This window comes from Oratosquilla oratoria, chromosome 7 (assembly GCF_046742065.1).
Source record: "Oratosquilla oratoria isolate Oo_2021 chromosome 7, ASM4674206v1, whole genome shotgun sequence".
Classification (NCBI taxonomy): Eukaryota; Metazoa; Arthropoda; class Malacostraca; order Stomatopoda; family Squillidae; genus Oratosquilla; species Oratosquilla oratoria.
This window is the reverse complement of record NC_134783.1, coordinates 7,770,919-7,796,129: the sequence shown is the minus strand read 5'-3', so window position 1 is coordinate 7,796,129 and position 25,211 is coordinate 7,770,919. Positions and strand designations below refer to the sequence as shown.

Here is a 25,211-nt window from a genome sequence, read left to right as displayed (position 1 = left end):
TAGCACGATCTTAAAAGTGCCTGGTAGCAGATGAACTTTTCAGTATCGTAGTTACATTTTCCACCGCTAGGGTATACTAATGACATAACAGCTGCTGTTTACATTCTTCAAAATGGCCAGCACGCAATACGAAAGTGACAAGAACCCCCTCCAGTCCAACACACCCATCATCTGTATACCTATCCAGTACCTCTCCTCGCTGACTCCAGCACCTACAACCTTACCGCCCCAAGAAACTCCCATCATTCCAGGAAAAACAGTCGATGTAAAGAGGAACGTCACTTCACCAGTAAACCCTCCCCACCCACCCAAAAAGCGCCTCATATTACCCTCTCACTCCAAACCAACCCAAGTAAAATTCACCTGTCCACCACACCCACCGGAGCATACACAAGTACGTAGGCTACCTCAATGAAAACCACATACTCCCAACATTAAACCCTATTTAAGTCTTCTAGACCTTCCAACGCCTCTACCAGGCCTAAGTGGAATGGATAAGCACTTGTAAGTTCACTCACACCAATCCACCACCATCCTCCCTCAAATAACTGACAAAACCCCGATTGCAGCGATCAGTAAAGCCAGCACTGTTCTTATTGATACACAACTTGAACCAACCACCACACTCTACCAACCCAAATAACAATGCACTCCATCATATATGGGAGTCTTCGAAAACTCCTCCTAAACTAGGAAATCTATGTATCTTTCTCTTGCATCATGAGGGGAGGGAAATACAGATGAAGTAAAGCTTAAGGTAATCGGCAAATACTGCATATCTACTGGGGTTATGAGCCTGTATAGTTCATAGATGTAGGAAAGAAAAGAGGACCCAGCACTGAACTCTGTGAGATGCCAGTGAGACTTTTGAGCTGAGGGAGCCATCAAAGGAAGGTCTCATGGTTCGACCAATGAGAAAGCTCTTGGCCTATTTGTGGAAGTTTTCAGTTACCCAGGACTGCCTGGTGGTGTACCTTGTCGAAGACTTTTTAGAAGTTGAACAAAATTACATCCATCGTGTGGCAAAGGTCATAATGTGGATTATGTGGTTGTAAGTCACAATTGATCCAGAACGGACTGTTCTGACCGAAAGCCGAATTTGTTTCGAGAAAGTTCTAATGTGCCTTTGCGATTAAACGTTTCATTGTCTTATAGACTGGAGTGTAAGACTTGTAGGTCAATAAGGGGTTCAGATATCCTGCCGTTCATGATCAATAATGATGAGATTTGTGAGGTTTTGCAGATGTCTGGAAACGTATCAGAGGCAAGCGAGAGAAATAGCCCTCAGCATGGAATCGTTTTGTTAGCATAGATAGATTTCACTAGGCATATTGCACTCTCGGTTTGATGGGCCTACAGTAGTGTTTCCCTAGGGGTGCTGAAATAAAATTTCAGGGGTGCTGGGAAGTACTGAATTCATGGCAGTACTTCACTTTTCTTTATCTCTCTAGTAATCAAAAGTTAACCAGAGTTAGGGGATGCCAGGCTGCCCAGATCTGACTACATGGGTGATAAGGTCGGATTTTTTTTTTTTTTTTTTAATAATAATAAATGCTGGCCTAGAGGTATTGGCACACTTGGGTTGTGATGATAGTTGTGGGAATTTTATATGTGCGTTTTTTTTTTTTTTTTTATAAATTGTCTAGTGTTATCGTCTCCAGTGTATGTAAAAAGTTTGCCTTCTGTCATCATACTTTTCTGAATATATTTTTTCGTAAAAAATAATGTCTTGCAAGTACATGTGCTTAATATCCACATTTCAGCCAGTGCTAAAATATGCAAAATACATACAACGTAGATGAAAGTCAAGATGCATGCGTTATCACACTATTATAGAATATGAAACATATAGGCGTGTTTCACCGGAGACTATTTTGCATTAGCAAGATATTCGTGAACATTTGGAGATAGATTTACATCTATAGCTCTTTATCGTTTTCTTTCTTAAGTAATCTAACTCGTTAATAGATGGCGTGAGCATGTAAGTTTGTGGTGACTATAATATTTTGTAATATTAAACAAAATTATGCAAGTTATAAGTAAATGGCGAATAAATAAATAATTTTAGTAAACCTGTTGTAACTGGAAAAATAGTATATGTTAGATATAGTCTAGTCTAGTCTAGGTCAGATATAGATGTGTAAAACTGTTATAGAAACTTTCGTATAAAGTTTTCACCCAAATTAAAGCAAAAACCTTATGCTATTCTACCATAATGATAATATATTTTTAGCACAATATTGAGAATTTTGTTTTCAAAAGGTAATCTTAGTACTGTTTCATAAAATAATTTAAAATATTGCAACTCTTGGCAATAATTGATCGTATACCGACTGTTCCCGAGTATTACCGAATCCTCAGGCATTGACTGCTATACCCGTAGGAGGTAGTGCCGTCGATCCACCGGACTGGTACAATGTTGGGAATTACAAGAACTGCCTGTTCTGCTGCACTGAAGGCTGTAGCACCAGCAGCTAGTAGCCGCATCCTTCAAAATGGAACCACCAAAACTCTTCCAGCATTATATACTGCTCGTAAGTAGCAAATTAAGGTTGTGTTAACGTGAAATTTATATTTGTCCATAGGCCGAAGCCGGTGAAAATGGCGGTGGTGTACAAGTGATGTCTGCCCTAGCCGGCTGTAAATAAGTTATTCCGTTTGGCAAATTATCACCATGTATTTGAAATGATTGTATGTACCGGTATTTTTGCCAGGCGTTTATTTATCGTGTATATGTAGGGATTTCATTGATGATGCTGTCGCACTGATATTAAGTCCGGCGACATGCTTGGCTCCCGGAAATTTACCACATAAATAACATGTAGGTTGAAACCTCGGTGGATTTCCTTTTAGTTCGTTATGGTAATTTATTAAAATACCTTCAGATTTACAGGAAGCTGCGCCATAGCATAATGCCATAAAGACCCGTAATGTGTGCGGTCACGAGAGTAGGCCATTACCCAGCCTCCAGCTGGTCGAGAGGTGACCGGTTAGGAGAAAGGTCATGGAATGGGAGACATACTGACATTGTAGATTAACCACATAACTTGATTCATTTAGTAATTTGCCCTAATATATCCGTAGAAGTACTTAATTGACGTTGAAGAATAAATAAGGGAACCGAAAGATTGCACAGTGACCGTGTATCCTGTGGCTTGCCTGTTATAGATTGGTTAAAATTTTGGGTATATGGGTAACCCTCAACCAAGTCATTTTTTATGGTAATTTTGACCTTGATTTGGGGGGATATTGGTTGGTAAACCTGCACTGTGATTAATATTTGGATGGTTAAAAAGGTTGCCTGTGACTTGGCCTGGTTGACGTTGGTACTTTGGACATAAGGTAGCCGTGGTGGTTATTTGTGCCTTAGTCAAATTTCTCTTCCTGGTATTTCCATACTTAGTTTCTCAAATTTTACTACAGACTACATTGACTACAAACTCCAGTAAGTTGTTCCAGGTAATCAGATTTGAAAATGTATATAATTTGTTGAGCCCTAATCATGAACTTTTCAATCTGGGTCATCCTTCTGGGAAATGGTCTTCTACACCTCAATCTGATGGACTCTTGATCATCTGTAGGCTAATATATACAGTTCATGTTTGTCTTCATGAGTCTTTAGTTGTGGTACCATTCATGTTGCAAGATGTGTTCCACATATATTGCCTCTACAGATCTTGTTTGCATACTCCAGGTGAGGCAGCACCTGGGCAGTATACAGTGCTTTTAGTAGTAGAAGTTGAGCATCCATCTTTCAAACCATTTTTGTAGTTCATCTAAGTCCTGAAGCTTGTCACCGTCCTTATTAGCAATTTTCCTGAATACTTTGTATTGTCTGCATTCTTCTATGCATAACTGTATCCAGGAGATAATTATTAAACACAAACAGGGGACCCAGCACTGATCCTTGAGGCACTCCACTGGCACTGGTAAGTGCTGATGGGTAGTAGAATAATGTAGTCTGCCTACAAGTCTTTCTTCCTGCTCAGCAGTGATTTTAACATGGAATTTTATATCGCTTTCATTTATCATGTCTTCACAAGTTGATGATTTTAGCTGTGAGAACACATTTTGAATTAAATTGGCCTTACCAACCAGCTCCACACTTGCTGATTTTTAATTTTTTTTTCTTGGAGGTAAATAGCCCTGTTGAAAATACAAGCTTGTGCCTTTGTTTTTGTGTCCTCATAGATGCATATTTTAATATGTAGGTATTATTTTAGTTGTGCACACCTACGCAATATAACATTAGAAAATTATATATTTTGTAAATTAAAATGCATGAATGTAGTATGCAATTTTCTTGGCTGAAATAAATAGCAAAAAACCTTGCTACAAGCATATCTACTAATGAACGAAGATGCTAGGATACAATATAGATGCCATGTTGTGTCCAGCCCAATCAGTGTCTGTTAGATGGCTTTCACATAGGTTGTTAGATGAGTTTATCTTTAAAATTCTTTGACCTCCACATAGATCAAAACAAATGTTGCATCATTTAACCCCTTCCATACGGTGCCGCACACGTAGGCGTCATGGGGAGCGAGTGTATTCGCGAGGCTGCCATATCGGCGTCTTGATTATATTTATTGTAGTCGCCCCTCCATAATGACATTATTTCTAATTCTTTTGTAATCGCATTTTCTATGGTTATCAAAATTCACGGGTGAAGAGAGAACGATCGATATAAGCGGTGACTATATTTTATGATGCGAGTATTATTACGACACGTCGTACGGCTGGCATTGGCTGCTGCCACCGAGATCTAAGTCCATGACGCCTACGTGTGCGGCACCGTATGGAAGGGGTTAACAGCAGTGACTTCATTAAGTTGGTTTTAGCAACTTTTTTTATTTCCACCAAGAGAATCTTTTACATTGATGCAGTATAATTTATATACATACATACATATACCAAGGCTTTTTCCCCCTTTCAAGGGAGGTAGCCAAAAAGGGAAAGGCATAAAAACACTCCCACCCATTTCATCCCTAAATACACTCCACACCCCTCCACCCTCCCTCTCATCTGAGCACCTCCTGGATGACGGGTCATCCCTGCACCTTGCCCACCGCCCTGGGTCAGAAGCAGTGTCGCAAGACAAAGCACATCCACAGCAAGGCCGCTTCATTTAATCGGCGACCCCCCCCCCTCTCCGTCCCCCCTTGCATATAAGGAGAGGACGGGGAGAAATCCCTTCGGGCTGTCAAAATTTACTCACACATACTACCTCACCCCCACCCATTCCTCCTCATGCAATCACAGCATCATCCATATACAACCATTCTCCACTCACCTGTCTTCCTTCCTCAACAGACCTTCCCCTCTTCCCCAAAGCCCCCTTCACCCCATCCATCCACCTCATCCTAGGACGTCCCTCATGTTCACTCCCTCCACATCTGCCTTCCATACCTCTTTTACTAGTCTTTCTTCACTCATTCTTTCCATGTGTCCAAACCATCCTAATATTCTTTCATCAACCCTATCTCCCAGCTCCTTTTTCACCCCTGTTCTCCTCATTTCTCACTCTATCCAGCCTAGTAACCCCCACCATACTTCTCAGACACCTCATCTCAAACACATTCAAACTCCTTCTCCCTTCTTCTCTTATGTTCCACGTTTCTGCCCCATACAGTGCTGTTGGCACAATCACTCCTTCATACAGTCTCCTCTTCGCATCCATTCCTAAATGTCTATTCCTCATTACTCTTTAATCCACCAAGGCATTTACTCGCTTCTCTCAATCTACATTCTACCTCCACCTTCATTCCACCTTTTCCTGCTACACTTGCACCCAAGTATCTAAAACTATCCACTTCCTCCAGTCGCTCTCCCTTAACCCCTTCCATACGGTGCCGCACACGTAGGCGTCATGGACTTAGATCTCAGTGGCAGCAGCCAATGCCAGCCGTACGATGTGTCGTAATAATACTCTCATCATAAAATATAGTCACTGCTTATATCGATCGTTCTCTCTTTCACCCGCGAATTTTGAATACCACAGAATGGGATTCAGGGCACATTTGAGAGAATGTAAAAACACAGGGGCGACTACAATAAATATAATCAAGACGCCAATATGGCAGCCTCGCGAATACACTCGCTCCCCATGACGCCTACGTGTGCGGCACCGTATGGAAGGGGTTAATGTTCACTTCCAGTCTACTGCCACTTTCACCCCTTGTGCATCTCATCACCTTACTTTTACCCACATTTATCTTTAGCTTTCTTCTATCACATACTCTCCCAAACTCTGCCACCAGCTTCCTCAATCCCTCCTCCGACCCTGCCACAAGCAGTGTTGTCCACAAACGACAGCTGGCTCACCTCCCACTTTTCTCCATTTTCTTTAACCATCTCCAATCCCTGACCCACTACCCTAGCATTCACCTCTCGCACCACCCCATCCATGCATAAGTTGAAGAGCCAGGGCAACATAACGCATCCTTGACGAAGCCCCACCTTTACTTCAAACCACTCGCTCTCCATTTCTAATCCTGACACAAGCTCTACTACTCTCATAAATACTCTTGACAGCTCCCAAAAGCTTTCCTCCTATCCCATAAATCTGCATAACCTCCCACATTGCCTTTCTGTCTACCCTATCATAAGCCTTTTCCAGATCCATAAAAGCCCAAAAAACATCCTTCCCCTTTCCTATAGCTTTCTCACATATCTTACCACAAAGATCTGATCTACACAACCTCTACCTGTCCTAAATCCACACTGTTCCTCACCAATTACTCCTTCTGTTCCTCTCCTAATCCTCTCAATCAAGATCCTCCCATAAGCCTTCCCTACTACACTTAACAAGCTAATCCCTCTGAGACTACTACATAAACATTTGTCCCCTTTTCCCATGTAAAGAGGAACTATACAGGCACTTCTCCAGTCCTCCGGTACTCTACCCTCTCTCCAGCAAACATTAAATAACCTCACCAACCAGTCCACCATCACTGTACCTCCCTTTTTCAGACATTCTGCATGGCATCCATCCAGACCAGGTGCCTTGCCTGCTTTCATCATCTTAACTGCCTTCACCTCATCCTTCCTTATTTCTCCTTCATTCTCCTCACTCATCACGGTCATTTTCTTCGCATTTCCCACTGCAGCTATCTTTCCTTCCCTATCCTCCTTCACATTTAGCAACTCCCTAAAATATTCTGCCCATCTTCCCCTTACTGCCTTCTCTTCCATTATCATCTCTCCATCTGCACCTTTTACCTTTTCTTCCCTACTTGATTCGCCGCCTCTTCCTCTCTTAATTTCTTTCCAAAACATCTTTTTATTACGTTCAAAATTTTCTGTCATACTCTTACCCCATTTCACATCTGCTCTCCTCTTTGCCTCCTTTACCTTTTGCTTTACTTCTCTTTTCTTTTCTTTGTACGTCTCGTATGACTCCCTCGTCCTCTTTTGTAACCAATCTGTGAAAGCTTGCTTCTTCTTTTCTACAACCTTCTTTGTTTCCTCATCCCACCATTCACTACCCTTTCTTCTATTTCCCCCTGTCCTTCTTGTTCCACACACCATCCTTGCACACTTTATGACTCCCTCCTTGAACCATCCCCATTCCTCCTCCACACCCATCTCTGCTCCATCCTTTACTCCCTCCCACTCCTTCAGCATCTTTTCGTACTCCTTCTCCGTTTCATTCAAGGAGTTCACTCTTAAGAACCTCCCTACCTTTTGTCCCTTTCCTCTTTCTCCATCTATCCTCCACTCTCAGCTTACCTTCCACCAAAAAATGATCCGATATTTTTTTATTATTATTATTATTATTATTATTATTATTATTACCATTATTATTATTATTATTATTATTATTAATTATTAATTATTATTATTATTATTATTATTATTATTATTACCACCTTACTGACTGCATCTTTAGCATTCTGCATTTGTTGATGAACTATTTCTTTGAAAATTACCTCTTCTTTTTCTTGGTCTCCTACATTCATTTCTGAGTTGTAAATCCTACTTTTTTTTTTTTTTTTTTTTTTTTATGGCCTTAGTTCATTTACATCTTCATGGTCCCAACTGGCTTCTCCCACTTTTCTCCATTTTCTTTAACAATCCAATCCCTGACCCACCACCCTTGCATTTACCCCTCGCACCACCCCATCCATGTATAAATTGAACAGCCAGGGTGACATAACACATACCTGCCAGAGTCCAACCTTTACCTCAAAACACTTATCTCCATATCTAATTCCAACACAAGCTTTACTATTCTTGTAAAAACTCAAAACTCTTGACTGCTCTTAACCCCTTCCATACGGTGCTGCACACGTAGGCGTCATGAGGAGCAAGTGGATTCGCGATGCTGCCATATCGTCTTGATTATATTTATTGTAGTCGCCCCTGTTTTTATTCTCCCTAATCTGCTCTTAATCCCATTCTGTGGTTTTCAAAATTCACGGGTGAAAGGGAGAACGATCGATATAAGCCGTGACTATATTTTATGATGCGAGTATTATTACGCGAGATTTAAGTCCCGTAGTGAAGTGGTTAAAAGCATTTCTCTTATCCCATATATCTGCAATACCTCTTACAGTGCCTTCCTGTTTACCCTGTTGGAAGCCATTTCCAGATCCATAAAAGCCCAAAAAACCTACCTTTTCTTAAAGCTCGCAATTTCTTACCTCAAAAAATCTGATCTACGCAACCCCTACCTGTCCTAAACCCACACTGCTGTTTACCAGTTACTCCTTGTTTCTCTCCTAATCCTCTCAGTCAAGACCCATAAGCCTTCCCAACTACACTTAACAAGCTAATCTCTCTGAAACTACTACTACCACCCCTTTCCCCTTGTAAAGTGGAACTAAATAGGCACTCCTCCAGTCCTCTGGCACTCTACCCTCTCTTAAACATTAAATAACCTCACCAACCAGTCCACTATCACTTGGCCTCCTTTTTTTAAAAAGACCTTATGCATGACCTCCGTCCTACCCAGGTGCCTTACCTGCTCTCATCTTAACTGCCTTCACTTCATCTTTCCTTATTTCTCCGTTGTCCTCACTCATCACGGTAATTTTCTTAGCACTGCCCACTGCAACTGCCTCTTTCCCTATCCTACATTTAGCAACTCTAAAATACTCTGCCTGTCTTACACTTGCTGCCTTCTCTTCAGTTATCTCTCCATCTGCACCTTTTACCTTTTTTACTTGATTTGCCTCCTCTTCATCTCAATTTCTTTCCAAAACATTTTTTTACTCAAATGTTGTAATCTTGCCCCCATTTCACATTGCTCTTTTGCCTCCTTTATCTCGTGCTTTGCTTCTTTTCTTTGTACCTCTTATGATTCCCTTGTCCTATTTTGTAACCAAATTGTGAAAGCTGTATTCTCTTCTACAACCTTCTTTACTTCCTCATCCCATCACTCGCTACCTTTCCTTCTGTTTCCTCCCATCCCTGTTCCTCCTCCACTCCTATTTCTATTCTATCCTTCACTCCCTCCCACTCCTCTCCCAGCTTCTTGTACTCCTTTTCTCTCATTTAAGCAGTTCACTCTAACATTTTCCATCCTTTTCCTTTCTCCATCTGTCTTCCACCCTTGACTTTCCTTCCAAGAAATCTGATATTCCCCACTTTCCCCTCAGAACATGTATATCCTTAACTCTTCCTACTAAACTCCTGGTTACCATTATATAATCCATTAAAACACTATCACCCTTCCATCCACCACCCTCTTCCATGAGTATTTATGCTTGACTTTCTTCCTAAACACTATTTGCTATCAACACTTCTAGACATCAACTCTCCACTATGATTTTTTCTGGAACTTCACACTTCCCAACCACACTATTGGGTTATTTCCTACCCTAGCATTAAGGTCTCCCAATACAACTATATTAACGTTTCTCCCTAATCCCTCTATGCACTCATTTAAATCCATCCAAAAAGCCTCTTTCCCCTACACTCTTCTCGCTACCAGGCCTGTATGTACTTGCAAAAACCCACATCTCCCTTCACAGCTTCACCTTCATCCACATTAACCATGAAGAAACCTTCCACTCCATGCTCTCGTCACTCCTGAGAACCTCCCAACTACACTCCCAAACTCACTCGCCCCTCCCTCAGTGTCACTCAAAGCCAACACATCCATCTTTCTTCTCATACTGCCTATCTCTGCCCTTTTACTCATCTGTACCACATCCATGCACATTAAATGACCCAAACCTTAGGGTATTGGTTGGAAAACTAGACCATGCTATGCCTTTACTTTTTTTAGGAATCCTTTTGGGGCTACAAGGAGAAGGATGCCAAGTCCTATCCCCCATACCCTTTTTTTGTACGACTCGAGTGGGAAGCCTTGGCAGAATTTTTTTCCCCTCCACAGGGTTAGGTGAAAAAATACATGTATTCGGAGAAAGGGTACAGGACAGTAACAAGGGGTGGGGGAACAGCATAATGGAGGGACAGCTGCAGTATAATAAAGTATCCTCATTTCTCTATTGACAGATTTCCTATATCACAAAATTTTGTGGCTCTGGTCTGTAGGGGCACTACGTATAGACCCTAAAATATCAACTGCATGCAACTTAAGCCACAGTAACATGCAGCCAATACCCCAGACACTGCACTTGTAGCAGGATCAGAGGAAAGATTAAGGAAGTTAGTGACAGTTTGGGAAGGTGTACAAAAGAAGTTGAAGATAAATGTGGGTAAGTAAGGTATTGAGATGTAAAAGGGGAGCAAGTGGCAGCAGACTGGAAGCGAGTATTAAGGGAGAGACTAGAAATTAAGCAGAAACATGGAACATAAGAGGAAGAGTTTGCATGCGAGATGAGGTGCCTGAGAAGTGAAGAGGGTCACTAGGCTGGATAGTGAGGAAGAGAACAGGAGTTGAGAGATAGGGTTGATTTAGTATTGGGATGGTTTGGATACATGAGAAAAACAAGTGAAGAAAGACATGGTAAAGAGGTGTGGAAGGAGTGAACATGAGGGCGACCTAGGATGAAGTGGATGGGGTGAAAGGGATTAGGAAAGAAGGGAATGTCTGAGGAAGGATGGGAAAGGACAAGATAGGGGCAAATAGAGAATGGTTGTGTATGGATAATGCTGATGCGTGAGTGGGGGGGGGGTGAAGGAGTGTGAGAAATAAATTGATGCCGGCTGAAGGGATTTCTCAGTCTTTTTTGTATGAGGGGACAGAGAAAGGGAGTCGCCAATTTAATGAAGTAGCGTTGCTGTGGATGTGCAGTCTTGCAACACTGCCTCTCACCCAGGGCAATGGGCAAGGTGCAGGGAGAGTATGTTGGGGATGGAATGGGTGAGTTTTCCTCCTACCTCCCTTGTGGGTGGGTGGGAAAGCTTTTGGTATGTGTAACCTCTTTATGGTCACACGATTAGTGGTATCATTCTCACATTTTAAATGCTAGTTCTTATTTTAGTGCACCTATTTACTTTTAAGTCGATCGTTAGTCTCTTACTTCTATGATTACATCAAGTCTCATCTCCCTCTGTATAATTCTACTTAAGTCTTTTCTCGTACCCACTGAATCCAGAAAAATGTCCTGCATTGCCGCTATCTAAAATAAAAAAACCAGAGGCTATCTGAAGCTCGTATTTACTTGATGTTTCACTATTGTACTGATAGATGGCTCCGAGTACATATTTTCGTTACTGTTCACTGCTCCACTGCCAAGGTGATTCTCTGTCCTGTCATCTTCCATTTTACTTCAATACTCTCTATGCTGTAATGTAACATCTCTGGTATCCACAAGCACTCCCTTTCCCATTTACAAAGGATTACAAAGGCGGAGCATGCCGACAGGAGACCTTTTGGTCCATATCAAGGTCGGATGCGAAAAAAAAGTCATAATAAAATGATAAATTAAAAACTAATGTAAATAACAAATAAAATACAAATGATAAATTAAAAACTAATGTAAATAACAAAAAAATGCAAATAAATGCATAGGTATAGTTAAATAAACAAACGGGTAAATGGAAAATAATAAATTGACATGTAACTAATAATAAATGAAAATCAAACACAAATAACAAAACAAAAACAAATAAAATAAATTATAATCAATACAGCATCTTGCTTAGGTGTTTATATAAATTATTCTTAAAGCTTCGAACTGAACTACATTGCACTACCTGTGCAGGAAGTTTATTCCATTCATTAACTACACGGTTGGCAAAGTTGTTTCTACCTACTTCCAAATTGAATCTATTTCTGGACAGTTTGGGACCATTGTTTCTTGTCTGATTCTCATTCAATGTGAAAATTGTCACTTTTAATGTCGATTCCCTTTGGAATTTTAAAGACCTGTATCAAGTCACCTCCGAGTCTACGCTTTTTTAGGGAAAACGGATTCATATGTTAGTTGATTTTTGTATGATTTATTTTTGATATTTGGAATCAGTTTTGTGGCTCGCCATTGTACTTTTTTCAATCTGTCAATGTCTTTAACCCCTTCCATACGGTGCAGCACACGTAGGCGTCATGAGGAGCAAGTGGATTTGCGACGCTGCCATATCGGCGTCTTGATTATATTTTGATTATATTTATTGTAGTCGCCCCTGTGTTTTTACATTCTCCCAAATGCGCCCTGAATATCATTCTCTGTGGTTTTCAAAATTCGCGGGTGAAAGAGAGAGCGATCGATATAAGCGGCGACTATATTTTATGATGCGAATATTATTACGTTACGTCATACGGCTGGCATTGGCTGCTGCCCGCGAGATTTAAGTCCCGTACTGAAGTGGTTAATGAGATTTGGTAACCAAACGGAAACAGCATATTCCAAATGTGGACGAACTAACTATTTATATAGCTTGTTAATGAGTGATGTACTTTTGAAATCAAAAGATTGTGCAATCAGTCCTAGAATCTTATTTGCTTTCTCAGAGGCTGAAATACACTGCGTGGATGATTTGAGGTCATTACTGATAATTACGCCGAGATCTTTTTCACTATCCACTTTTGTTAATGAATTTCCAAATAACTTATAATCGTACTTACTGTTATTTTTACCTATGTGCATTACCTTGCATTTACTTGTTAAATTTCATTAGCCACTTTTCAGACCATTGCTGTAATTTATCTAAATCTTCTTGAATATCTAATTGGTTAGTGATTTGCCATTCCGCAGAGTTTTGTATCAGCAAATTTGGAAACAGTAGATTTTAGTCCATGGTCTTTATCATTTATATATACTATGAATAGAAGTGGCCCAAGAATGGAACCCTGAGGAACTCCACTTGTAACATTTTTCCATCTAAGTTTTTCCATTTAAAACAACTCTGTTTTTGACCATTCAACCAATTACTAGTCCAACCTAATAGGCTACTACTTATTCCGTGTAAAGCTAATTTAGTAAGTAGTCTTTCGTGTGGGTCGGTATCAAAAGCTTTTGCAAAGTCGAGATATATTAAATCTATATTGTTTCTCGTCATAATTCGAGATAACTATGTTGTAGAATTCAAGTTAGTCACGCAAGAACGTTTCCGTCTGAAACCATGCTGGCTATCATTTATCAAACAGTTACTTTCTTAATGATGTTCGATAGCATCTCTGATGATAGTTTCCATTGTTTTTCCTACAATTGAAGTCACTTATAGGCCTATAGTTATTTGGTTTCTTTTTTGTCACCTTTTTTTTTATATGGGGGTAACGTTAAGCTAGCTTCCATTCTCTTGGGACATCTCCGGATATGATGGATTTCTTGAAAATAATATCTAATGGAACAACAATCTCATTTTTCATTTCCTTTAAGATTCTTGGATGCCAACCATCAGGCCCTGGTGTTTTATTAACTTAGTTTATCTATACACCTTTTAATTTTTTTAATTTTTTATTTACCGTAGTGAGTAAGTTTACCCTAGACTTTCCACAGGTTTCAGTTTGGAGTTCACTTTGAGGTGTTTAGTTTACGAATACTGAGCTAAAATAATTGTTTAAGATATTACACATTCCTTCATTTGAATATTCAAGTTGACCTTGACCGTCAGCAGATAATAGTGGACCAACCTAGGTATCCTGTTAATGTAACACCGAGACATTCCACTTTTAATGAGTTTCAGGAGCTTGAATTTTATGTAGTAATCTTGGTGTTTGCTTGTGTGTATTTACCTAGTTGTATTGTGCAGGAATGGGAGCTATGCTCATGACCCATTTTTATGTTGTAATATCTATTTTTTAAAGTTGAATTCCTGGATGCTGTTCTCGCACTATTGCTTCGTTCAATTTGTTCCAGACATCCACCACTGTGGGTGGAAAACTGTTTTTCAGATCATCTATAACTGTCCTTTTCGAGTTTTTTTCTATCAAGTCCTATATGTCGAAGATTTCCTTGACTAATTTAACGTCTTTATTGGTCTTGATAAATTGTAAGTTTCTCTATTTTGTTTATCTGTCTGGACATGTCTTTGATTACTCCTAGGTCCTTTTTGGAACCAACTTTCTTTTACTTCATTTGCATGGATTTTATTTTGTCATGTTTTTTTCCCCTCAATTCCCTTATACTACATTTCTTAATATTGAAGTTAACTTAAGACTTCATTTCCAAACTTTTTCCAGGTCTGTAGAGATTCACAATCTTTCCATTCTTTTCGAAGTTTTGCATTGTCTGCAAAGAAGTTCATGTAACATTCTACACCTTCATCAATGTCATTTACATGTGTATTCCTTGGCGTCTGGGAGGGTGTTCATGCATGGTGTGGAAGTTTTTCATTGTGATTTTTTAAACTTGAACATATAATTATGGTATTGCGTACATCTTGTGATTGCTTCTCTGAAGGTGTTCCCATATGACATTGTTCTGGTCATGGATTTGCACATGTGAAGCACTTTGTATTACACTACCCCCACATACTGCTCATATGAAGCACTTTGTATTACACTACCCCCACATACTGCTCATATGAAGCACTTTGTATTACACTACCCCCCCCCCCCCACACACACACTGTTTCACAACAAAACACTACCCCTACACTGTTCCATGACAAAAACACTTTCTTCCATTAATGACTTATGGGACTGACCTGGAGCCTTTGTTACTTGGGACTGTTGGTCTCCTGCAAGAGACAGATGGCAATAGATTGATTAATTGCAGATCACACGCACTTGCCCACTCGCTCCCTAGGGGAGAGGGAGGAAGAGACAGGAGCCTATGAGCATTGCTCCTTTTCTCTGTACAGCAATTGCATAAATATAGACTACTCTTCTTGGCCATCCATTCATATAGTCCTTGATGGTTAGTATAGCAAAGATAGGTATCTGGATGGGAGCTACAAGTTTTATAGCTGTAGTATAAAAAAATTGTCCATGTGGGAAGTTGCTAATGCATAGGAATTGGATAGATATGGATTTGGGAGACTGGAGGAATAATTGAGTTGTAGGGAGAAGGTGGGTGATGGTGCACTGGAGAAAAGGATGTTGGTGGGTGCGATAAAAGTTAAACATCTTCAGTAAGTCAGATTCTCACGGGCAGCATTGGATGTCTATGTATGATGCATCACACAACTTGTTATAAATCATGAAGTCGCTGCTCTATTACTTGTTCTTTCATGTGATCAAGCCAATTCACTGAATTCGGGGGTCGGCTACAACTACAAAATATAATAAAGATGCAGACACTGGCATCCTTGTATACCCACTTGCACCTACATAGGTGTCATCATATTGAAGAGGTTAGTAGTTGTGTAGATTTTTGAGAACTAGTTTTGGGTGATTATGGGAAAATAAAAAGTGGTGGAAAGAGCAAAGTATGCTAGGAGTTTGAAATGAGAAAAATGACCATGCTGGTTGATGGGATTGAGGGGGTAACTGGAGTTTTTATTCAATTTGACAGTTTTGTTTAATTTTCAGACCGTAATTATGCTGCACAGGTTGACGCTGGTAAGATTGTAGCTGTAATTGGTGCTGTTGTTGATGTTCAGTTTGATGGCGAGCTGCCACCCATTCTTAATGCCCTTGAAGTTACGGATCGCTCCCCCAGGCTAGTCTTGGAGGTTGCGCAACATCTTGGTGAGTTTTTATTTTCGAGTGTAGTTTTTTTCAACGGTACTGTGATGACAACAATTTGGCGGGACTTAGTAATTATGCTGATTTATGCTTCCTGAGGATAATGTAATATTAAGTTTTCAATTGTGTATGTGAAATGCTGACATAACAATTTTTCAGGTGAAAACACTGTGCGCACCATTGCCATGGATGGTACAGAGGGTTTAGTGCGTGGCAATGATGTCATCGATACAGGAAGTCCAATCTCAATCCCAGTTGGACCTGCCACTCTGGGACGTATCATTAATGTCATTGGTACGTATTATGTTTAAATCTTTCATGAATACTTCTCAACTTCACAGGATGTGTAGTTCCAGCCTTCTGTCCCCTTTTGTCACCTTTTATGACTTCTAGGAATTAGGCAGATTTCTATTTTCCCAATACTGCAGGGGATTGAAGTGTTACCAGAAATAGGCATCTGGAGAGGGATGAAGGGGTAACAACATAAACACTGGGGTGGAGACTTGGAATTTGAGGCAGAAATGAGAAGCTTAAGTGATGAAATGGAGTGTCTGGGCAGTGGTGGGAGTTGCAAGGCTGGATAGTGAGAAATAAAGGGAGGAGGAATAGATGACAAATGTGCTTATGAAAGAAAATTGGGATTGGGCACATGGAAAGAACGAGTGAAGAAATATTAATGTGGAAAACGGAGGTGGATTGAATGAACTTAGAGGGGGATGACAAGGAATATAATGGATTGGGTGAAATAGGCTTTGAGCAAGTTGGGATTATGTTTAGGGAATGGATTTTCATGTCCCAGTGGGTCCCAGTCTTTAATTTCTACACGAGGGTATGAGGGAGGGCTGCCATGTAAATGAAGTGGTCCTGCTGTGGATGTGGTGTATCTTGCCTCTGGCCACAGTGGGCAGGAGGCAAGGATGACCCTTCATCCATGAGGAGCAAGGGTGAGAGGGAAACTTTGGTTGATAGATGGGAGTGGATGCATATATTGGTAGGCTACATCCTACAAGGTGGAAGAGGACTTTGGTAAACAGATTGATGAATAATTGTGGGACAATTTTCCTCCACTGCTTACCACAGCAATGTTTTTTATACATTGCTGTAAATTGAAATGGAGGGAAAGCAATGTTGTGGTAAAGCATTAGTATACAGTACTTGCTGTATAATGCTTTATTTTCAGACAATTTTTTACATGTCTGATGTGACATGTTGGACATTGCTTAACCACTTCCATACGGTGACACCTACGTAGGCGGCATGAGGAGCAAGTGGGTACTCGATGATGCCGACGTCGGCATCTTGATTATATTTATTGTAGTCGTACCTACGTAACTTCCATTCTCTCTAAACTGGCTTCATCATATTTTCTATGGTTATCAAAATACACGGGTGAAAGAGAATGAACGATTGAGCACTGACTTTATTTTTTATAATGTGATTATGACGCAACATCGCACGTCGGGCAGCCAATGCTGCCAGATGTGCGATATGCCCCGGAGTGAAGATGTTAATTTTTTGTGCAATTTTGCAGGAGAACCAATTGATGAGCGTGGCCCAATTCCTACTCAGCACTTTGCACCCATTCATGCTGAGGCACCTGAGTTTGTAGAGATGTCAGTAGAGCAGGAGATCCTTGTAACTGGAATTAAGGTGGTGGACCTTCTTGCCCCATACTCCAAGGGTGGAAAGATTGGTAAGTAGCCAATAGTTTGTGTGATGTACTTGATCCTTGTGATAAAAAATTTGGTTCTTTGTATAATGTGCAGAAGAGGAGCCAAGGAAAAGGTGGTGAATGGGAGTAGTGGAGTATGTGGGTATGAAATGGGTGGGAGTGGATTTACCATTGCCAGGCTAGTTGTGACACGAATAAAAAAAAACAAAAAAAACTGCACAGTTTGAAGGAATGAGGGTTCAGGCAGGGTAATTTTTTTTTTTTTTTTTTTTTAGCATTAATGCAATATTTTGTAAATTATGATACACCAATGTAATATTTTTCTTGGCGGATATCAATAACAATGTTGCTAAAAGCTATGCACAAATGAACAGTCCTGTAGACTCTTTTAGACACCATCTTTGTCTTGATAGAATAGCCAGTCCACTAAAATGGCTCCTTCCTTCGTACACTAGTGAATTGGCAAAAATTGAGTGTGCTTAAGGGAAAGGGGTCAGTGGACATGAGTGAATGTTCCATTGCATAAAGGGGAAATTTGGATGGTGGAAGTTGGGAGAATTAGGAAAACTGAGTAAAGCAGAGCAGTGTGGTGAAGATAGGGTGTGGATTGAATTTTCATACCTGTAGTAGATATGTGTATTATAGAAAATATTCAAACTTGTAATATTGAATTGTTTTTAACCTTTCAGGGTTGTTTGGTGGTGCAGGTGTTGGCAAAACTGTACTCATCATGGAGCTCATTAACAATGTTGCCAAAGCTCATGGTGGTTACTCTGTATTTGCTGGTGTTGGAGAGCGTACCCGTGAGGGTAATGATCTCTACCACGAGATGATTGAATCTGGTGTCATTTCCCTTAAGGATGACACTTCCAAGGTGTCCCTGGTGTATGGGCAAATGAATGAGCCTCCAGGTGCTCGTGCTCGTGTGGCTTTGACTGGTCTAACAGTTGCCGAGTACTTCCGTGACCAGGAGGGACAGGATGTGTTGTTGTTCATAGACAATATCTTCAGATTCACTCAGGCAGGTTCAGAGGTATCTGCTTTGTTGGGCCGTATTCCATCTGCTGTGGGTTACCAACCTACCTTGGCCACAGACATGGGTAGCATGCAGGAACGCATCACCACAACAAGGAAGGGATCAATTACATCAGTGCAGGCCATCTATGTGCCTGCTGATGACTTGACTGATCCTGCCCCAGCCACAACCTTTGCCCATTTAGACGCCACCACTGTACTGTCTCGTGGTATTGCTGAACTGGGTATCTACCCAGCTGTGGATCCTTTGGATTCAACATCACGTATCATGGATCCCAACATCATTGGTGGCCACCATTATGAAGTTGCCAGAGCAGTACAAAAGATTCTTCAGGTAAGGGAATTGGTTTTTGCCTAGTTAAACTTAAACTAGTCTTGTGCCAAGTTAATTAACGTGATTGCATGTTATGTGGGACCACTCACTGGAGTGCAATGGTTATTTCAGGATTACAAGTCGCTTCAAGATATTATTGCCATCCTTGGTATGGATGAATTGTCTGAAGAGGACAAGCTCACTGTGGCCCGTGCACGAAAGATCCAGAGATTCTTGTCTCAGCCTTTCCAAGTTGCAGAAGTATTTACTGGGCATGCTGGAAAGTTTGTATCGCTGCCAGAAACGATCAAGGTAAATATATTAGTTTCTGTTGAATGTTTGAAAGACCTGCTATTAGGTATAAGAATACTGGTATACCCCACAAATCTGATTGGAGGAGTGGTGTATATACTGTTTCCTTAGGTCAGCATATTTATGAAGGGACTGTCAATGTATGTACAATTTGAAATGTACTTAAGCACTGTAGGTGATGAAGTGGGTCTGATTTGCAGGGCTTCAAGGACATTTTGGATGGTGCGTATGATCACCTACCAGAGGCTGCCTTTTATATGGTTGGAGGAATTGAAGAAGTTGTTGAAAAGGCAGATCAACTTGCAGCATCGATGAATTGAAGTGGTTAAAAGTGTAATATAGTTGTTGGTGACCAATGTCAAAATGTGCCCCAAGATAGGAGAAATCCTTGATGTACAGATTCCAGTGGATGAATGTAAATTTATATGAATAAATATTATGTAAGTTTGTTTTACTTTGATTATCATCTAATGGGATGGTTTGGACACATGGAAAGTGAGTGAAGAAAGATTAGTAAAAGGTGTGGAAGTGGTGAATATGAAGGGACATCCTAGGATGAGATGGATGGATGGGGTAAAAGGGGCATTATGAAAGAGGAAGGATGGGAGGACAGAAGATAGGGGTGAATGAAGAAGGGTTGTGTATGGATGATGCTGTGATGCATGAGGGGGTTGGGAATGGGGGCTGATGGAGTATGAGAAGTGAATTAATGCAGCCAGAAGGGATTCTCCCTGACTTCTTTTCTGCATGAAGGGATGTAGAGAGGGGTGGGGGGTTGCTGTGTCTTGGGACACTGCTTCTGACCCAAGGCAGTGAATAGGATGCAGGGATAACCAGTCATCCAGGAAGTGCCAAGATGTGAGGGATGGGTAGGAGTGGTTTGTGCCTTTTTCCTTGTGGGAAAGGAGCCTTTAGTATATGTATCGTCTAATGGATCCTGGAAATGTGCTGCAGGACATTAAAGTAATGGAGGTTAGAATTTGTAATGGAAGGTTATACAAGTTTAGTAAAATCCATCTTATTCAGCTCTAGAGCCACTAGTAACCATAAATAAAGATGTATGTACAAGGACTCTCCTGGGTGTAATGCAGCATTAGGGACCTGCCTCAAGATTTGGAACATGGAAAGTAAAATTTGGTTTTGTCCAGGATATGTATATAGAGTGGGTGTTCTGGCCTTTGTGTATAGAGTGGATGAGCAGGGGCAATGCCACATGAAATTGAGGTAAACCAAATATTAACTGAAGAACCCATTTGTGGAAGCATTGTGTAGACTTTGTATCCTTAAGGTATGGTTACATTAGTGGACAGATTTTAGATTTAGTTGGGGAATGGATTTCATCCAGTGCTGGAGGATTGTGGTTGGTATTGAAGCCCAGGGACACTCAATGCAATACCGTTAGTCCACACCTCGGAAGAGATCCAAGGAAAAGAAACTGAAGGTATGGTAACGGTTCATATTTGACAAAGAAAATATAAAATTGTTTCAGTAATAAGACTTTATTTAATGTAAAGTTATCTTTAGGTAGGAAATAATTTTTGAATTTATATTTACATAAATTAGTCATTTGAATACTGCTGAATGTAAATGTTGGTAATTTTTCTTGCACAAACTACTCACCATTTGGTTGATATCTACATTTTTCCAGTAGACCATGCTCCAATAAAGATGCCACAGGAGAGGCTTTTGGATGCAAGGCATCCCAACTATATTAAGAAATAATACTCTGAATCAGCCCTTCAATTACCATTTTATATGGTTGGCAAGTATATTTTTGCCTAGTGCTTGATAATCTGTGTTTAAGATGTGCAAAGATCAAGTATGCATTTTAAGATCACGAGTCAGTTATTTGGGATAAAATACTTGAGAAAGTGGCATAGGCATTGGCTCTGCCAATGGGATTCCTCATTCTGGATAGTGGGGCTTACAGTAGCTCCTTTTGCGATTGGTGAGAATTTCTCCAAAGTAGGCTGGGCTTGTGTGTAACCACTTAATATTGGATGAACGAATGCCAAAATTGGACTGCAAGCTTTTGTCAACTAGTGTAACCATACCTTTAGAGGAGGAAGTAGGGAAATAAGATTGGATACTGTAGAGGTGCAAAGATGTGAAATGGGAATATACTTCCATATAAAGGGGAGAAATATCCCATGAGACTATTGTTTTTCTTCATGAAATTTTGAATTATGTGCAAACATTTTTCCTTTTAAAGTTACAAGGAAGAAAGATTTGTTCAAGAAATTCTGCCAGCATAGGGAGTTCAAAACAGGTGTGGTTTTAGTTTGGTACTTTGCTTGTCTTGTGAAGTATACCATATCAGGACCTAGTCATGAGGAAAACTGGAACAAATGCTAGAAAATGTAGGTATATATTTTGGGGAGCACTAATAATTATTCTTTACCTTGTTTAGGAACTTGGTCTAACTTGAAATGGTTCAACCCATGTGCAACAGATGAAATAAAGCTACATCTTCCAAGGTGTTAATGCCCAATGTGATACCACCATTAACTTAATGCATGATGCTTGGCAAGATGAAAATGATGTAAGGTATGTAAGCATCATGTCTGGTAGGAGATTAACAAATGATGTACCATCTTTCGGGACCTAAAATCTTGAGGAAAACTTAAACTGATAATATGATGGAAGGTGATGATGACACTGTGCGTGTGCATTTTCTAATATTCAAACTTTTTCTAGAATTTGGAATAGAAACTTCAAGCAGTCCAGATCTTACAACTTGGAAATACTTTAAGGTATGTAAGGTCCATGTTTGGTACTAATTACCTTTTATGGATGATGGACCATCTTTCGGGACCTAGAATCTTGAGGATAGCTTAAACTGATGCAAGGGTAAAAAAATATGTATATATGCTATTTCTACATTTTTTAAATTTCAAACTACTACTTTCTAGGGTTTGGAATGAAAACCAGTAGTTCAACCAGTATGCTTGATGATAAGAATAATCCAAGGTATGTAGGCATCATGTGTGGTAGATTAATATGAATGATGTACCATCTTTCGGGACCTAGAATCTTGAGGATAGCTTAAACTGATGCAAGGGTAAAAAAAATGTAAATATATGCTGCTTATATATTTTTTAATTTCAAACTTCTTGTAGGGTTTGGAATGGAAACCAGTTGTTCAACCAGTATGCTCGACGAGATAAGAAGAATCTAAGGTACGTAAACATCATATCTGGTAGGAGATTAACATAAATGATGTACCATCTTTCGGGACCTAAAATATTGAGGAAAACTTTAACTGATGCTGTGATGGAAGAAGTTGATGCTGTGCATGTGCATTTTCTAATTCTCAAACTTTTTCTAGAATTTGGAATGAAAACTTCAAGCAGCCCAGCCCTTGTTATTAACCATGTTGGAAATACTTAAGGTATGTAAGGACTATGTTTGGTATTAGATTACCTTTTATGGATGATGGACCATCTTTCGGGACCTAGAATCTTGAGGACAGCTTAAACTGATGCAAGGGTGGAAAATTACAAATATATGCTGTTTATAAAAATTTTAATTTTCAAACTTCTTCTTACAGGGTTTGGAATGGAAACCAGTAGTTCAACCAGTATGCTTAACAAGATATAAATTTTTCCTAAGGTATGTAAACATCATGTCTGGTAGGAGATTGATATAAATGATGTACCATCTTTCGGGACCTAAAATATTGAGGAAAACTTTAACTGATACTATGATGGAAGAAGGTGATGACGCTGTGCGTGTGCATTTTCTAATTTTCAAACTTTTTCTAGAATTTGGAATGGAAGCTTAAAGCAGCCCAGCCCTTGTTATTAACCATGTTGGAAATACTTAAGGTATGTAAGGACTATGTTTGGTATTAGATTACCTTTTATGGATGATGGACCATCTTTCGGGACCTAGAATCTTGAGGACAGCTTAAACTGATGCAAGGGTGGAAAATTACAAATATATGCTGTTTATAAAAATTTTAATTTTCAAACTTCTTCTTACAGGGTTTGGAATGGAAACCAGTAGTTCAACCAGTATGCTTAACAAGATATAAATTTCCTAAGGTATGTAAACATCATGTCTGGTAGGAGATTGATATAAATGATGTACCATCTTTCGGGACCTAAAATCTTGAGGAAAACTTTTAACTGATACTATGATGAATGAAGGTGATGACGCTGTGCGTGTGCATTTTCTAATTTTCAAACTTTTTCTAGAATTTGGAATGGAAGCTTCAAGCAGCCCAGCCCTTGTTACTAACGATTTTGAAATGCTTTTAAGGTATGTAAGGACCATGTTTGGTACTAGATTACCTTTTATAGATGATGGACCATCTTTCGGGACCTAGAATCTTGAGGATAACTTCAACTGATACAAGTGTGAAAAAAAGTAAATTTATGCAGTTTATACATTTTTTTTTAATTTCCAAACTTATTCTATAGGGTTTGGAATGGAAACTTCTGCAGTTGAACCAGTATGCCAAGATAAAAATAATTTCCTAAGGTATGTAAGCACCATGTCTGGTAGATTAACATTAGAAATGATGTACCATCTTTCGGGACCTAAATTCATGAGGAAAGCTTCAACTGATAAAAAAGAAATGTATACTTTTTGAATTATTGGTTTTGTATTTATTTAATTTCCAAATCTTTATTCATTTCAGACTGGTCAGAATGAAGTAGCCCAACTAGTATGAAATTAGATTTGCAAGAAAAGGTTAACTGGTGCTGTATGAAGAATTTGTATATTTCTGCTGTAGATATGGAATGTGGGAAGTGGCACACTTTAAGCAGACCAACCAATGTCACAAATTTGAAACTGCTGAACCATGTGAATGATTAAATTATTTGACCAAATTTAATCTTACATGGATCCAGATAAAAAATTTTGAATAGTCTTACATGGATCCAGATAAAACTTTTGGAATAGTCTTACATGGATCCAGATAAAACTTTTGGAATAGTCTTACATGGATCCAGATAAAACTTTTGGAATAGTCTTGCATGGATCCAGATAAAACTTTTGGAATAGTCTTACAAGGATCCAGATAGAACTTTTGGAATAGTCTTACATGGATCCAGATAAAACTTTTGGAAGAGTCTTACATGGATCCAGATAAAACTTTTGGAATAGTCTTACATGGATCCAGATAAAACTTTTGGAATAGTCTTACATGGATCCAGATAAAACTTTTGGAATAGTCTTACATGGATCCAGATAAAACTTTTGGAATAGTCTTACATGGATCCAGATAAAACTTTTGGAATAGTCTTACATGGATCCAGATAAAACTTTTGGAATAGTCTTACATGGATCCAGATAAAACTTTTGGAATAGTCTTACATGGATCCAGATAAAACTTTTGGAATAGTCTTACATGGATCCAGATAAAACTTTTGGAATAGTCTTACATGGATCCAGATAAAACTTTTGGAATAGTATTTTGTCGCCAGACACCAAGATATCATAAACTAAGTTTTCATATAACAAGAACTGATAGCTGGCAACTGCTCCCTAAGCTGGTAACAAATTGTCCCACATTAATACAACAAATGTCAAGCTATCCCAAATCTGAGATGAGATAGCCTGAGGACATCAGTGAAACTAGTAAAAGGGGACAAATGTGAATAGTTTCAGAGGTATCAGTTTGTTGAGTAGTTGGGAGGGATTGAGAGAATTAGGAGAGGACATGACATGCATACATATACCAAGGCTTTTTCCCCCTTACAAGGGAGGTAGCCAAAAAGGAAAAGGCATAAAATCATTTCCACCCATTCCATCCCTGAATACACTCCACATCCCTCCACCCTCCCTCCCATCTTAGCACCTCCTGGATGACTGGTCATCCCTGCACCTTTTCCACTGCCCTGGGTCAGAAGCAGTCGCAAGACACAGCAAGGCCGCTTCATTAA

At 39.7% G+C, this 25,211-nt stretch overlaps 1 protein-coding gene across 1 annotated transcript; it reads left to right on the top strand.

The window, feature by feature from the left end:
- The first annotated feature begins 2,337 nt into the window (after nucleotides 1-2,337).
- Nucleotides 2,338-19,765, top strand: ATPsynbeta (ATP synthase, beta subunit). The gene is made up of 7 exons (XM_076187780.1): nucleotides 2,338-2,534; nucleotides 15,830-15,988; nucleotides 16,145-16,279; nucleotides 17,517-17,678; nucleotides 18,347-19,026; nucleotides 19,138-19,317; nucleotides 19,518-19,765. Exons 1-7 carry the CDS (start codon nucleotides 2,417-2,419, stop codon nucleotides 19,635-19,637), a joined length of 1,554 nt encoding a protein of 517 aa, XP_076043895.1. The 5' UTR covers nucleotides 2,338-2,416; the 3' UTR covers nucleotides 19,638-19,765.
- Nucleotides 19,766-25,211: the final 5,446 nt, after the last annotated feature.